The sequence below is a fragment of the Apostichopus japonicus genome, chromosome 5 (assembly GCF_037975245.1).
Source record: "Apostichopus japonicus isolate 1M-3 chromosome 5, ASM3797524v1, whole genome shotgun sequence".
Taxonomy (NCBI): Eukaryota; Metazoa; Echinodermata; class Holothuroidea; order Aspidochirotida; family Stichopodidae; genus Apostichopus; species Apostichopus japonicus.
The window spans coordinates 8,024,175-8,041,293 of NC_092565.1; the positions used below are offsets into that span (position 1 = coordinate 8,024,175).

The 17,119-nt window shown below is 37.7% G+C and overlaps 2 protein-coding genes across 2 annotated transcripts; one reads left to right on the forward strand and one right to left on the reverse strand.

Annotated features, from left to right (window-relative positions):
* The first annotated feature begins 1,171 nt into the window (after window positions 1-1,171).
* Window positions 1,172-4,575, forward strand: LOC139967512 (uncharacterized). Its single transcript, XM_071971395.1, has 2 exons — window positions 1,172-1,471; window positions 3,348-4,575. The coding sequence occupies exons 1-2, from the start codon at window positions 1,279-1,281 to the stop codon at window positions 4,079-4,081; spliced, it is 927 nt and encodes a 308-aa protein (XP_071827496.1). The 5' UTR covers window positions 1,172-1,278; the 3' UTR covers window positions 4,082-4,575.
* Window positions 4,576-7,384: 2,809 nt separating this feature from the next.
* On the reverse strand, window positions 7,385-15,684 carry LOC139967514 (protease-associated domain-containing protein 1-like). The gene is made up of 5 exons (XM_071971397.1): window positions 15,568-15,684; window positions 13,665-13,768; window positions 12,665-12,774; window positions 11,219-11,386; window positions 7,385-9,855 (listed from the first exon to the last, which is right to left on the reverse strand). Exons 1-5 carry the CDS (start codon window positions 15,641-15,643, stop codon window positions 9,735-9,737), a joined length of 579 nt encoding a protein of 192 aa, XP_071827498.1. The 5' UTR covers window positions 15,644-15,684; the 3' UTR covers window positions 7,385-9,734.
* Window positions 15,685-17,119: the final 1,435 nt, after the last annotated feature.

Consider the following 17,119-nt stretch of genomic DNA (forward strand, 5'->3'; position numbering starts at 1 on the left):
AAGAAATACAAACACTGTTGCTATGTGCTTAACACCGCATTCATTGCATAAAGTTTACTGTTTGATACGATTTTGAGGAGATCATGTATGATTATGTATCTGATTCGGTTTTTATTTATTTTTAATTATTTGTTAGTACGTATTGTTCAGCACTTTTTGTTATGCTGACAATGCCCCCAAATCCCCTGGCCCGGGTAGCTTAATTAGAATTGTAATTTAGCTAAGCTAAGTAGTTTCTATAACTGAATCCTACTTAAATCCTACATGAATCCTACTTAGGGCCTATATATGGTTCAAGTAAACTATAGTTTCTTCATTTCACTTAATTAAGTGGTGTACTCGAAGGGGGTCATGACCCCTACCCCTGGGCTTCATCTCCCTTAACTGCGGTACTCAGTTAACGATACAGTGAATATGAACTTCTCAGTTGCAGAAGCGCTTTGTTTTTCGTAGTTTTTATTTTGATTATTATATATTTTTGGTGGGGGGGGGTGCATTCAAAATTTATCTTTTCGTCCAAAAATGGCTTATATAGGACTTTTGTCTATAACAGGTCCTACCATAAAGAAAACATAAAATGTAGTGCAAAAATAGAATATCAAAAATAATAAGCGTGATTGTTGTTATGGTAATATCTTGTACATATATGAGACGGTAAGTTTACAAAACGATCCCAAAAGCTATACTGTTTCATCTTTAATAAGATGTTTACGCCCAGTTGGCTGATTCGGAATTAGAAAATGTTGAGATAAAGCTGTTATTCCATCGACCCGGGCATGGGTGCCGATTAATGGAGCACGGGGTTGGGCTGGAAGGACATGCCCCTTTTTGGGGGGAATAGAGGACACTAATGATTTGTTTTCTCACCTTCACTTTCTGAATCGATACATTAATGTGTGCCTCCGGAGTATCCCTTTAAAAGCAATTTCTGTGTTCGTGCTTTCTCAACTATATAGTGGACTGTTATATAAGATAATAGTTCGTTACAATCCAACCTTGTAATGGTATCATATAGAAATGTTTTTTTTTTATTTTTCTATTGTATTGTTTCTTTGGAAAGTGATATTGAACAGCCTACAACGCAACATGATCCTACATGGTTAGATGATAGTTTACAGACTGTTATTCAATATCAACATACCAGCATATGTTTTACTCAAGTTAGTAAAAAACATCCCACAAGGAAAGAAGGGCGTTTGCCTTTCCTTAACGTGAATTCAAAAGACATCCAATGTTCAAATTGCTCTGATGCTCGCAGTAACTTAAAAAAAACCCAAGATGATGCCCATCGGTGGAAGTATGAAGGTTCTTCTAATTATGTTTTTTCTCCTTTCACCTATCGTATCCGCATCTGTGACGAAGGAGGAGGATGTAAGCGTCTTTACATGGGGTGGAGTAAGTGCCTACATCGCAGTGAATCGAAACAAAGTTCAGACGAGATTGAACGATATTTACAAATCAAGACCAGGAGGTAATATTTTAAATGCTGCTTTTAATATGATAGAACACTGTTCAGATTCTAAGATTTTATAAAACTGATTCTGTTTACACCCCCCCCCCCCTTAAAAGAATAAACTGTTCTGTTGTCTTGATTTAAGAGTTCATAACTACAACATATATAACCGTTTTTTTATAACTCGATCATTTTAACAAAAAATGATAATAACAACATGAGATGTTGGACAAGGTTACTATAACTGCTAAAGACGAAATCGATTCTTTAAAGGATAGTCACGATGAAATAATAACCTAATTATCCGTGCTAATTATCCGTGCTAATTATCCGTGTGAAATTTGCATTCCATTCTATGTATCTTTTGGCTTCTTTGGATTTCTTATCCGTTTAACAAGTCGCGTGATTTGCTCTCATTACAAATACGATGTAAAAGATGTTACAGAAAAGGTTAACGCGTAACTTATATTGCTGAGAAATTTGTATGGCAAATTATTACAGTAAATTGTCGAGATAGTTAGTACTCATATCAGCAATATTTCCCTACTTGCCTTATGTATGCATTAACGCTTTCATAGTTTTTTTTTGTGACTATGTATTTAGAAAACCTTCCGGTGAGACCTAATTTACTGTCTAAATACCGTATGCCGCAGAAGGCACAATTTGACGTCTATTTTTTTCTGTAAGGGGGGGGGGGGGGGTAGGGAGTTGAAGGTGAGATGATCCAGACTCCTGGGTCACAGCACTCTTTATAAATATTTGGATCCGTCCATGCTCCCCAAGACCGGAGGCTTGCCTTTGGTACGGACAACAGCCCTGATATACAAACCACTCGCCTCGTTAACATGTTCGCATTTTAATGAGGTGAACTCTTGCCACTTAACTTACATATACGTTTGGCAACTTCTTTAATCAAAACGATCAGATTTTTTATTTGAATCAGATTTATGAAAACAAATTAAACCCATGTTATGTTTTCATGAATACATGAGTAGTCTGAATGGTGAACAAATCTTGAATTTTGACCTACTAAATAACTAGTACTCGTAGACCAATTGCTTCCGGTTCAAGGCATCGTATTATCACAGTTAGTGTAGGTTAGGTATATCATATAGAAAGTGCATTTCCAAATGCAAAAGGATAAACTTCTTACGTATATATAGATCCTTCACAAAGGAGAACATTACCTATCGATATTTTCTAGAAGTGCTGTGGATAACATGGTGTTCAAGGTTACAAAGTACTATAGATATGCAAAATCGTATACTTTCTGCAATGCATGATGTTTTGTTCTTTTAATTTCAATTTAAAATGAAATTTGGTTACTTAAATCTGATTTTAATCGACCAACCCTGCTTAAACTAGACTAGGCCTACTTTTAAAAAAAATGTCATGGTTAGGAATACAAAAAAGAAAAGAAAAAAGAACCGCATGTACATGACAAGTAATAAGACAATTAGAGTCAAATAATACGGAGAAAACAAATGTTAACGGTGCCTTAAAATGTTAATGGTGAGGATATAACTATTGAGAAGAATATCGTCAATGTTTTTAATTGTTTAATCACATATGTTTAAAAATATCCAAATCTTATAATCGGGTCTGAGTCTTGATTACTTACTAAACAGACATACTTTGACTCATAAGTACCCCGGGTAATGTATGTTTTAAAATCCCAGTGAAGTAACTGATTAGTTCGTCTCTAACGTACTAGAAAACACTGGACTTTACAAAAGCCACAGGTTTGGACGGGATAGTTCAAAATGAGTGTTACATGTATATATCTTACCAAGTCTTACTCATGTCATGAACTTAAGCATATACGAAGGTCGGACAGACTGACGGATGGTTTTACGCATGGTTCATTCTTAACATCATTGCGTCTCCATTTTAGCCCCACAGCTGTTTGTCCCTGAAGACCCCGTGTTACCAAACCTAACCGAAGACCAGCATATAGTGTACATCGACTTTGGATTTGTGACTCCTGAAAGCGTCACCGTGGATCCATCGATCGCTTCATTTAGCAGGGAGGTGTCCGTGGCCATTCCATTCCTCTCGACCACGCCGAAAGGAGCACCGAATTACGCCATGGCAATAGACAAAATGTATGATATCGGGGTGAACGGCGACATATTTATCACCCAGCCTATCTACCAGTACACTCCTGTTGAGAAGGTTAATATCATGGGAAGCGAAGCTTCAATGGAAGACCAGACAGAAACGATCCGCATCACCTTTAACCAAACCCACCCATGCCGAAAATCTCCGGTTCGTCTGCGCAATGAATTTAACGACTTTTTACTCAACAACAACATCTTCGGTTCCTCAGATCCAGACCTGGACTTTTGTAACCGTCACCCTAAGATGAGTAAGAGTCAGTACTGTCAGACCATGGACGATATCAAAGAAAATTTTCAAAACGACATACTCTGCGCCAAGCAAACCTCATCAACAAACCCGGAAGAAAACTTTCCATGCGAAGTTTCCTTGGCCGTCGACGCCATAACTCCCGGACTTCGAGGATTATTGCTTTTGGGTCCAACTGATACAATACAAGTTGTAGCTGCCGAGCAGTACATCAAGAAGTTTGTCTTTAGTTTGAGGTATCCTTGCACGGTAAAGAATTAAGAGTACGCCATAAACCCATCCCCGGCTCTGACATTATTGACATAGAAAAAAAAAACGTATCGATTTTATTTTATTAATAGTTCATAGTTTATAACACAATCGTTTCCAACCTGGGTCCGCAAACCACTATAAGGTTCGTGAAATTTTCGAGGGGTCCGTGAGGCCAAAGGGATCCGCAATGCGTCCGCGGAAGGAGGGTGGGGGCGTTACCATTTATTTGTCGTTTACGACTTTCAGGAACATTCTGAAAGGGTCTTTTTGAGCAAAGAAAACAGGCATTTTATTAGCTCGGTCCCACCATGGTGGAGCTAAGGTCGTTGGTGCTAATTAATCCGTATTCCTGGGCTCGGTGAGCATTCTTTCTATGACTTTAGGGGTCATTGGTTGGGGAAAACGTTTAATTGAGGACCTGTCATACGTGTTTCATGTATTACAAAATCCTTGACTTATGTTAAAGCTTTGTAAGGAGATAAATACATCTCTCTAGTAGAACATGTTCTTTGTTCTTCTTTGTTTATCGCTTTATTCTTGATACTTTACGTTTATTCATATCCACAAGCAACTTCTGCATCCTATCTATGCGCAGTGAAATCCAATTTCAAAGCAGTCACGTGGATGGTACTTTAAATGGCGTGAAGAGTATAGCGATGCAAGTAAATGTATAGTCCTTTCTGATTTGGAAGGACACGAACACTTTAAGAAGGAGACCAACAATTTAAGAAGGGGCACCAAACAATTTAAGAAGAGGCACTAAAAATTAAGAAGAAAATGGCCAATAAAAAAACAATTTTAAGGTTTCTTGACCTTTGCGTCATCAATCAAGCCCGGTTTGAACTTGATCGGACATCCGATGTATGAAAAGTTCGCGACACACCTTTTTGCCGACTCACACACAATCTTCCTCACATTACTGATGTGGGGTGAAGTCCAATATCTCATCTCCTTTTATATTATATGTAGGGTAATGAGATGACAAAGAACGTGTAGATTTGCACACACACAGCAGTTTATCTTCTATTGATATGGTAACCCCCCCCCCCCCCCCCCGAGCAAGGAAGATACACAACTCTTTGACTTCTATACTGATTATTCGTTACCGACGTCTGACGTCTATCAATATTCAGGCTCGTGGTTTGGAGCTGATATAATTCATGGAAACGATGAAAACCGCAAAGCGTCAGTTGGCTTCGCATCCTATACACCCTGCTCCGCGCAGTATCGCATTCTGTGATAAACTTTATCACTCTTATCATTTCCCCCTTTTAACGTCTAACAACCGCATGAACATTCTCATGTATTCTGTGTAATAAACATGGTCTAACAACTGACCCTCGTAAACTGGCCGACTGCAAGTCGGTAAAACGCATCACGTTCAGTTTCCCGACACGCACTCTGCCGACTTTCCACAATTTTCCTATCGAGCGTTGAGTCCGGTCGCGGTCAGTGTGCGGCCGGCTGAAAACTCTTCAAAGGTACATTTGGGAATGCATTGAGAGGTTGCAGTGGAACAAGGCCAACCACAGGTAGCCATAACGTAGCAACAGAGCCAATTTGCTGACAGTTTTATCTTACTTGCGTGCAATCGCTGTATTTGAGAGCCCACCTCATAATAAGTCTGGCAATCTGTGTTGTTATATACACATGTTTAAACAGCAACAGTTTGCGATTGGTGAAACACTTGAAATGACAACGAATAAAAACACATTGAAAATGAAATTCAAAACGTAGGATGACTTTGGCAAGTGCATTGTTATTACATAGCAAGTTTTTGTCATAAGCTGATACCATAGGTTGAATTTATGATTTCTAATGGATTCTTAATAACTATCCTTGTTAACTGCCCCCCCCCCCCCACATACACACACACACACAATCTCAAACCAAGTGTGAAAGAAAATTCACATTCAATGCAAAACGAACCATAAAATAATAACATACACACAAGGGCGTAGGAACCGGGGGGGCCCCAGCCCCCCAGTGAAAAATATGGTGGGGTGGAAGTATCATTCCACCCCCCCCCGCTTCGCAAGTCAGAAAACCCCTTTTTCATTTCCAAATGAGAAAAAAATCTCATTTGGAGCACCAAATTGCATCTAAGGCCAAGTGAAAATGCAAAATTATTTACAAAATGGAGTGGGTGTTGAAGTGTGCTATATTAGACCCCTCCCCAGGCTGGCCATCAGTCTTCAGCCCCCCCCCCACTCAAAAGTACCTTCCTACGCCACTGCATACACATGTGCAATAGGCAAAGTGCATACCCTTCTGGTTTGTTATGACACTAGCTGAAAGCTCTTGTGTTGTGACCTGTAATGTGAGGCTTAACCTGTGACATGTTCCACTATCCACCACTGTCCCTACCACTTCCCCAGGCAACCAATGTTGACAATTTCATTCATTAATATTTCTATATATTTATTAATATTGGAAGCATTTTAAATGATGAAATATATCTGTAAAGCTGTAAATATTTTTTTCACAAACAGCAATTGATTTTGTTTGTTTGTTATAACAGATATTGGAAGTAGTAACTAACTATTATATAGTGTTTGTAATGCAAAATAGATCACAAACATGATGAAGCCACCTTCCTCCTCCCACATCCTTCACACATATAATCTTCCTCGTACAAACAAAGACACCCTCCTCTACCTCCTCCACCCCCTCCCTCTACCCAAAAACAAACCCCCTCCATCCAGTAGAGACTTCTCAATTTGAAATCACTTTCCAGTAAGCTGCTTCTCTACTTAGTTCTAAATACCTTAGGTTTAGTGTGCATACCAACACCATTCCAAGAACACCTTATAACTACCTAACTTTGTAACTACATATTACTTGACTGTGAATGTCTTGGTTTACCGTGCAGCCTGCCACCAAGTCTCAAGAATAAGGCATATTGAAAAATTCCTCACATACTTATAAAGTTTTACAGTTACTACCAAACATAATACCTGGTAACTAAATAAAGATCGCATCGGTATCCCCAACTGACACAGAACAAAAACAACTTTTAAGCAGAACCATATCTTAGCATATAAATGTATAAAGCTATATTTTGAAATGTAACTTTCAATGTTTACTAAATATGACTATCAATTTAGACATTATATTATACATTATATAAAATTAGGCACAGACAGGATACTAAACCTACATGTGGTATTTAATAATGTGAGATAAAAAGGAAGACCTCTTCTTGGTAATTGACACCCTCTCCCTAGCACACTTTTACAGGCAGGGGGGGGTTGTGCAATTTTTGTGTGTCGGCCCCTGTGTGTGTATCACACTAAAAGCCCTAAGTTTCTATCTAAAATTATACTTTCAAATATTGTAAAGATTTCCTATTAACCAACTGACCAGCAAATGCATCATCATTATCATCATCATCATAAAAACCTATAAAACAATGCAATTAAGATATTTATGTAAACTAAATTTAAGAAAAATAAATTTGAGGGGATAGTTCTTCTTTTTTTTTGACATTAAACTCAAAAAGATAAAAAGAGATATCAATTATTATGCACTATTTCTATAACTAAGATAGAGCCATAGTCATAACAACTTAATACAAACCATATATGCTAGGCAAAACAGACTACTATGAAAAGAAAACTGCAGCAGGCAGAAATAATATAGAAGAATGTGCAAACCAGGAGGGAATTTAATTAAAGAAATACAAATGAGCAGAATATCCAACTTATAATGGAAGTAATAATCATACAAACTGAATACTGGAAGACTTTTACACATCAGGGGAAGATATAAGATGTACTGTGAAGCTATTAGAATTCTGACATTTAAACATAAAGGTAGTTTTAGGTACTATTGCGTCAGGAGATGAGGGATGGTGGGAAGCATGATTTTGACTTGTGGGGGCACTTACTTTCAAACATCCCGAAAAAAATGAATGCTCTGTGCCTTCTGTACGACCACATAATCTGAACACAATTTGAATAATGCGAAAATGTGAAAACGGTAATTTTCATTAACAAAGATGGGAACTCCTTATCGCTGATATGGGGCACTTTTCCCCCATGGTGGAGGTTGCATGCCACCAATTCCCCCCCCCCCTCCATCTTCCAAGGGTCCACCACCCCTGCTTGAATGCTGCTGCAACTAAGAGATATATGTCATTGAAGGCACTTGGTTGCTTCTCATTAAGGAGATACTTACCCTTCAATCCAAATTTTGTGTCCCACAAACTTGATGTAATAGTTAAATTTTGCACTTATACACCTTTGAAATCTATGCATTATTTTAGTTCTCCTATGGAAACTGGTAGACAGCTGTTAAGATACATATGTTTTCATCATTCTCTCATTCTAATAATGGAAAAAGAATAATATCACCAGAATTTAGTGAGTACAACTCCAACATGTGGCTGTAAGTTAGTCTTTAACACTCAGTTTAATGGCTGGTAAGACTCGCGCAAAAAGAAACGTCTAATGCCGGTAATCTGACCCAGTTTTCGAATGAGGTGAAACAGAAGTGTTAGACACCACCATCGATCCCAGAAAATAGGCACACAGCTTGCTACCTTCTGTAATTAGACACTAGTGTACAGTCAGTACATACAGCTGCGGTCAATACCCACAGCACAGTGTGTAAACGATACAGCGATGGACATCTCAGGTCCAGCTAAAGATAACAAGGTATCACGTTTCATTACTGTCTGCATTTTTTAGCGACAAGCAGAAAACTTCACTCCTAAGCAACGGAAAGTTAACTTTTACAGAGCGCGGCACACGGTTTGGGGCGAGTCTTCAATGCCTTTAAACTTTATCAAAACAAAAACTGCACCAAAAAGCTAATTGAAAATTTAGCAAAAAACAGTTCAGTGCTAAAATAATAATCTTATCTAGGCAAACAACTTGACTAGCTTAACAGTGACCTGTCAGTTTGACAGCTGATACTAGTCAAAGGCATTTGATATTAAACCAACCAAAATTCAAGCTAACTTCAAGCATGTGAGGTACTATATGAGTTGCATAAGTCGAGTTAATGACACTGTGCAGCACTCTATGGAGTATGCTTGTAGTGTATTGTCAACTTTCATTTGAAATAATAAAGAGAAACTTGAAAACTTTGCGCTTTACAAATTCGCTTATTGTCTCGGTTTAACACAAACTGAGAAGTTTCGGTGGCCTCGAAAAAGTAAGAACTGGAAAGGATATCATTCATTAATTGACTAACTAATTGAAATTCAACTGATGATAAAATTGTGAGTTTTGGGGAAATCTGAGGCTCAACAATTGAAGTGGGAGGACTACTTAATTTAACCAAAAGACCATTATATCAGTTTGTCAGATGCACCCCAAAAGGTCAATGAAAAATACTTTGAACCAAAAATGCAAATAGCTGTTTAAATGTAAAAAGAAGTAAGTAAAAAGAAGTGGAATCTGCTAATGATGTGCTCAATAATGGTTTTTTGTTACCTTAACCAAATAAATGGAAGAATTTTGAAAGACTGTCCTCTTACTTTTTTTTTTTAAATGTTCCTTTCAAAGGAATAGTTATACACTTATTTTCAAACAAATCTGTACATATTGCTTTAAACTTCTTCTTATTTATATGGAATAAAATGGATTACTGAAAGAACCAGTCATTTAAATTTATGTGGAATTTACACTTTTAAAAAATGTTCAACTGAATTTTGCTACCAGAGCGTCCAAGGTGCTTTATTGATTTGGCCGATAGGAATACCTGTGATGTTGTATGGCATAGTCAGTACTGCACTCCTCACACCATTTCTCACCAGAGATTCTACGATCCGCTGCCTGAAATTAATAATACAATGCAACTTGAGTAAACTGACCACTAGGACAGATGAGTAGGCAGAAAATTATAATCAAGTAAAATATGATCATTTTGGGGGGCTAACAGATTCAAATTGCCAAAACCTGGTCTTACTAAGAAACTTACCTAATATTCATTGCTTTCTAAGCACCTGGTTGCATTCCATTTCACATGTAAACAACAAAGTTGAGTGTGTTGACATGATCCATTGGCATAGGAGCCCAATTTGATTTGGGGGGGCTGTAGACTCCCCCGAAAAATATAACCAACATTTTTTGCACGCTCCGCGCACATTTAACATCTTAATGTGCATATCATAAAGTCATGCATTGGTTATTACATCGCATGCCAACAACATACAATCATTTGCTGTGTTCTTACTCTTCCATATTGGTTATAATTATTGGGGAAGTCGTTATAATGATCATAATAATATTACTTCAACCATTGGAAAACACATTGCAAATTATTTTTCTTTCAGTAGGTGCCTGAAAAATTCTCATTCCCCCAGGTCCCCCCCCCCCCCCGCCTCCTACGCCTATGCTACTTCATTACATTGAAAATGAATTTCAGTCAATCTAAAGAACTACACTGTTATGGGTCTTTTTAATATCAGACAGCTACCAAAACTTCTCGAATGCGATTCAAACGTGCTGGATTAATAAACAGAAAGCTAGTTGGTTTGTGATTCCTTTGCCATATTAATTTGCTCAAAATTCTACATCACCAGACTAATGTAGAGCAAAATTTGTCCAAAAATTATGTGAGAACCAGAATACGATCAGAGATGTCCAACTGTGATTTGTAGCACTCATTTGTGGGCATCGACCAATTTATTATAACTGATAAGGTGAGGTAATCCAACTTTCAAATTCTAAGAAGACAAAACCTGAAAGGGTCCAAGATTCAAAAGCTTAGTATTGCATAGTATTCAAAAGCATAGGATTGCATAGTATTCAAAGGCATCGTATTGCATAGTATTCACAAGCATAGGATTGCATAGTTTTCAAAAGGATAGTATCGCCCCCAATCATCATGATAAAATCTCTATTGTTTGATATTGAGTACACTAAAGTGCTGCAAAAGATTTTGCAGCTGCAGTTGCTTTTCGTTTCAACATTGTGCCTTGGGCTAATTTTTTCGTACAAAATGTCAAACATTTAGTTAGTGTTTGTTACATTTAGATGACAGATATTATGCAGACAGATTGTAATGCCATATGTCGGTTGGTTATCGTAACCCTGAATCCTCCTTGGATTAGCAGGATTAACTGGTCACAATCAGCCTGTTGGATTAGCTGGATTAACTGATCACAATCAGCCTGAACCATTGGATGCTACTCACCCATCACGACCGAGCATAAATGCTGCAGGGAGTACCGTCTCCCTCTCAGTGTCATCTCCGATCATGTCAATGAAGGCCCAGTCGTTTTGGGAGTTATTGTCGTAGATAAAAACTGCAGCTGCACCCGAGTCAGCTACATTAACTGCTTTGGAAAGAAATGAGCAGCCTCTGGAAAAATAAAGGTTTTCGGCAAAATAGATCTCTCTTTCACAGCAGGCTTGGGGTAATCGTAATCAGTAATCGTAATCGATTACAATCGATTACATTTTTTGAAGTAATCGTAATCGATTACTTTTGTGAAAATTACAAAGCAATCGTAATCGTAATCGATTACAAGGGCAAAGTAATCGTAATCATATTACATTTATGATTACAGTGAAATTTGAATGAGAAGTGCAAAATTAGTAGAAATGATTAAAACTAATTCTTACTATTGGCTATTAGTGTGACCAAAGAAGTGTTCCTGCTTCTAGAATTCTCTAGCACAATAAACTTATACTAAGAAGTAGGCTACTGGGGATTTGATCGCCATATTCAAGGATTTTTTATCACCAGAATTATTCTGTTCAATGCTGCCTCTCAGCATTCACAATCCTTTTGCATACACAACTGGTTGACATTAGTTGACATGGTGTGCTGATTATAGAAAATTATTTCATTAGTATATTAAACACTTAACAAACAATAACAGTCAGGCTGACAAAATACACCCTTTAAATTCATTAAAGTAAGTAAATTTGATAAATAATTCCATTTGCCATGTTCAGTGGGCCACAAGGCTCAGGTGTAGCAGCTATTGAAAGCACATTGCTATTTCAATGCCTGGTAGGAATTGTAGATATACTTCCACAATTTTGTCCGTATATACTGTAAATGCCCTTCCTTTGCCCCATTTCATTGCCCTATTTCCCGGCAGAGAGTTATATTAAACAGATATGCAGAGGATTGTGCAAGTAACCACAATGTAATCGTGATTGTAATCACGATTACATTACAATGTAATCGTAATCGATTACTTCAACTTTAGGCTGTAATCTTAATCGTAATCATACATTCTCAAGTAATTGTAATCGATTACATTCAGATGTAATCACCCCAAGCCTGTTTCACAGACAACCAACTCATGGTGTGTTGTGTACGCTAATTATTGAAAGTTCTGTGCCGATCCAATGACAAGGAAGGTTGTAATTACTGTAGGACAGGGTTTCTTGTACAGTACATTATTCTGAAACAGCATGATGTTGACAAATGATCGTGCCTAATTTTCCCAAAAACATTGTTTGCTTCTAGATCAGTTAGATGACATTGTTTTGATGTCAACTCTAATACCTTGAGAGTATGGACAAATCATATGAGGGCAAATGGGTTTTACAAGTATCACAGTGAGGGCACTTCATATTTGGGGTTTCGTTGGTGCGATAAAATTTGCCAAGTTGGTTCTCTTACCCTCTCTTCACCAATGCAATTTGATCTTGAACATCCAAACTATTCTCTAGGGTTCTGCATCCGTCAGCGGGTAATGAAGGCACAAGTTCAATCTCATCGTAGTACTGTTCCTGAAATAGGTTTGAAAACATTAAAAATTGGATCAATAACATATGTATAAGATCTAGATCTCAAAAAAAATCCAACGTAGAAAAACAAAGAGGGAAATATGACTTTCAATGGCTTGCTACAGACGCTTGGCTGATGGAGTTTTAAATAAAACATATAAACAGGTATGTCAGGGGGCAAAAGACCTTTCCATTTCATAGTCATATATGGACACCTTCAATGTCACCTTTGCACTGAGCTTGCACACTGCTTCTTCTAAACAATTGTTTTAACAGGTGCTGATCGTATTGTCTGACTCGTGGTCTACTGTACATGTCACACCAGTTTTAACTTGATCATAAGTTCCATGAAAACTTTCCTTAAAAAGAGAATGGGGTGGGAAAGGAAAGTAATGTTGGGGGGGGGGGGGTTGGTGCGGGGGAGTACAGGTGGCTTAGACAAAAGATAGAGAAGAGGGAATGGGCAGAGATTATTGAGGAGAGAATGCTCTGTTAAATCTAGGGATCTACTGGATTTTAAATTCAGCCGGATTTCCGGACAGATTTAAGGAATCTTTCAAATTCAGTATTTGGCCAGAATTTTTACTAAATTATTATGTACTCTGTTAAATCTCATATGACCTTTGACCACTGACAAACCAATAAGGATACTGCACTCAATGAAATCAAATACAGAATGTAATTGCAGCTTGAAGCTTATTCCAGTACCACTGTACTGTAGTTGTACCTGTATTTCTCCACTCATGAACTTCTTCAATATACAGTAAGGCTTTAAAAAACATGCACATTTTCATACACAGTCATAAAGAATAATTTAGGCTAGATTTAAGACATTGGGTTATTGAACATGAAATCAAAATGTTTACTTTGCAAACATTGCCAGGTGTACTTACAAATAAACCCCCAAAAGTTCTTGCTGGTTTTACTTCATAGACGTAACTGACATCCTCTGGGTACAAAATTTTCAAAAAGAAAGTTTCCCAAATGCCAATGTAACCTGTTAACCAAAACATAATTAAGAAACATCAAACAAATAGTTTGTATTAATTTGCATTTTGAAGTCTCCATAGTTAGTTGCCTAGGCCAATGTAGAATTTTGTTGTAGCATACATTGAGCTAATTCTGGTGTGGTTGTTTGTACTTCACATCTGAACAGGTTTATTTCATTGCTATGTCAGGACACGTTTTCTTGGTAGAAGACGATTACATTGATATTTTGATACTTTCTGCACCAGCTTTGAACTAGGCCTGGCCTAGTTTTCAGGGAACACATGGTACCAGTTGTGCAAACAGGCCTAGCCTAATGTAACTTTGTAGACTAGCCAAGCTCATGCCAACCTACCAATAATTTGCATACTCTTACTTCTATCACAGTGTTTAACATTGAAATTGGAGCTATTTTGTCACATTGGTCAAAGTGCCTCATGAAAAAGTAAAGGATAAGCAGGCTGAAACAAGAGAAATGAAATCCAGAAGCAGTAGTGTAAAAAACCAAAGTGGAGGAACTCATGACTTTAATATACCAATTGTTGTTTTAAACTAATGACGAAAAGGTTTATGTTACAGTATGTAACGCTTCTAGTGCAGCCTATATTATGGAATAATGATTGAGTTAGGAGGATGAAAAGTTGGCTTATGTTGTGCCCTAATGAAAGTTATGCCACTAAGAAACTTAGGATGGTATACAGTAACTCCATGTTAAAGAACAACATTCTTTAATTTATGTTTAAAGGGCAAAGGTAACAATGAAATCATTGGTTTTGCTCTACTTTATTTCACCGTTACTAGTTTAATCAGATTCCACCAGAAAGTGATAGCTTTATGCCTGCTTAAGATCTCCAGTCGGAACAGTCAAAGCAAGGAAAATTGCCGAACTAATACTAGGGTTAGGGATATGTTAGTGAGTATCAGTGACCATTTTATTGCACACATTACCCAACTAGATAGCAAGGCAAATTACCGTATTGCCTAGGCCTACTACTAGTAGTACTAGCAGTAGTATAGTCAAGGCTTCATAATTGACGCACGCCCGTAATTGACGCACCTTCAATTATTACTAGCAACGATACAGCAGGCCACCTAAACTTTTTGCAGTCAAGCAGAATTACATATTTCATGAGTTTGAATCCATTTCAGCTATTTGCCGACTAAATTGTGGAACTTTTGAAGCTTTTAACACCCTCCCCCCAGTTTTGCACAAGTTTTGGACATTTGGAAATCTTACACCCTAAAAGTAACCAACATTACATCAACATGATAACGCTACTCTCTGAGACCTGACCTGTCTGAGCTAAGAGGCTCAGAGCATAGCAAACAGCATCTAAAGTCAATGGATGTTTACTAAAGTCTACACTACAGTTAGCTTATCAACGCATGTGTCAATTTAGGGGTATGAAAGAACTTGATACGGCAGACATTTTGTGGTCAAATTCTGCTCAATTGTACGGTGCATAAGCACAGAACCTTAAATATTTTGAGATCATAACATTTTGGAGGAACTAAACATATGAAAAACACATACAGTTGAATGATTTGGATTTTTCCTTGATAGACATCGTTGATCAAATCCTTAGGTGCGTCAATTATGAGCCCTCCATGCTACTGTATTCGTAAAGTTAGTACTTATGCTAGCCTAACGTTAGCAAGTGCTTATTCAATTACACGTCAGCTGAACCTTGCTCTGCTAACATAAATGCATCACAATAAACGCTAATCTGGTCGATCTATTTCCAATTATGGCACAAAAATTCATTTTGTCTCTCTACGACATACAACTAGCACATCAGCGAGACTTACACTGGACCACGGGAACAGAAAGAGCAAAGAGCAACATAAGGAAAAATTTCCTTTGCGAGCCCATGGGGGCGGCCATTTTGAAATGAAGCACGATATCGTTATATACAGTGCATAGTCGTTGATAAGCGGGTATTCTTAAATATACGGAAGCGTAGAGAGGGCAACACTATGTGAGTGAAATGGGTATGTATCACAAAATCAAGCAACTTGTCTATCAAGTTTCAATTTTTTAATGGGAAGGGTGGCTTCACTGCAGACTGTAAGTCATGTTGTGTCGCCTATCATCAACTCGTGCTAAAGTTGTCATCTAGTAGTCTATTGCCAAGATTTGACAACAAGGTCCAGTCACATAACTTAGATGGTAACTTTGAATGGTTTCTTGCATAGTCTGTGTTCTGATTTCGGCTTCAAATTCAAGTTGTTGACATTTGGTCATGTTTCCAGGGTAGAAGGGATTTGTTTGCCAGGAATGGGTTGCACTTAGCTAATACTGGGGCCCTGTTGTTTGGTAGGATGGTGAATTACTCTGTTGAACAGCTATGTTTAAACTAAATTGGGGGGGGGGGGCAATGGAGGCAGGCATACATTTTGATAAGGATTATATTTCTAGTGGAGGTGCTTATAGGCATTTTGAAAGCAAGGAGAGTGATAGTTATAGTTCTAACATTATCAGGAGGCATGCTAAGGTATGATAGTTTCAGGGATAAGGTGAAGATTATCTTTACCAATGCTAGAAGTATTCGTAAAAATTTTGCTGAATGAGGATCTGAAACCTGAGGTGTTTGGTATCACAGAATCTTTGTTAAGGGAGGACATTGATTAGTGCCGAGGTTTCTTACCCGGGGTATGTTGTGTATCGTCAGGATAGGAGGGAGACTGATAATGGTATTGGTGGGGGAGTTTTACTGTGTATGTTAGGGATGATATTGTAAGTGTTGAGAAATCTTGGCTAAGTTTTGTGAATCACCGAGCAGATAACTTTTTTTTTTTCATTCTAAATTCACATATTTACGATGTTTTTCGTTGTTTTATCGTTACGTGGCCGGGTGCTTTATTTCGGGTCTGTCACATCAACAACAACTTAATGAGTGCATTCAAATTCACTTTGTGGAACACTGCAACTGGAGCTTATTAGTGTACCCTAGGAGAGAATACAATATTTTATTGTAAACTTGTTTTTTAGCTTCAATGTAAACTTGAACAATATCCGATGTAACCATAAATGAGGTTTTGGTTGAGGGATGGTTCATCCGCAACGCAACTTTCCATCTTGGACGGGCATGTCTTATTTATCAGTCGACGGAGCTATTATCATATATATATTTTGTTTAGGCTACTCGTTTGTCGGCGGCCTGTATATTAAATTAAGAGTAGGCCACACTTAACATATAGGGTCTCTCAGCTACAATTAGTAGCTCATTGTAGTCAGTCCATTCTTTTAGTACGCTCAATCCAACAACGCCCCATATCGTGTAACTAAAATATGTAATATTCAGACTTTATGTCTTGCAGTATATTTAGTAACGACTTTTCGAACAACTTCACCAGCTGA

Excerpts from the sequence above, each read along its gene's own strand:
- LOC139967514 (XM_071971397.1), bottom strand. The coding sequence starts at position 15,643 with ATGGCCGCCCCCATGGGCTCGCAAAGGAAATTTTTCCTTATGTTGCTC. Across the intron at positions 12,775-13,664 it reads GAACTTTTGGGGGTTTATTT|GAACAGTACTACGATGAGAT; the intron begins GTAAGTACACCT and ends AACCTATTTCAG. Across the intron at positions 9,856-11,218 it reads TTTATGCTCGGTCGTGATGG|GCAGCGGATCGTAGAATCTC; the intron begins GTGAGTAGCATC and ends TATTAATTTCAG.
- LOC139967512 (XM_071971395.1), top strand. The coding sequence starts at position 1,279 with ATGATGCCCATCGGTGGAAGTATGAAGGTTCTTCTAATTATGTTTTTT. Across the intron at positions 1,472-3,347 it reads TTACAAATCAAGACCAGGAG|CCCCACAGCTGTTTGTCCCT; the intron begins GTAATATTTTAA and ends TCTCCATTTTAG.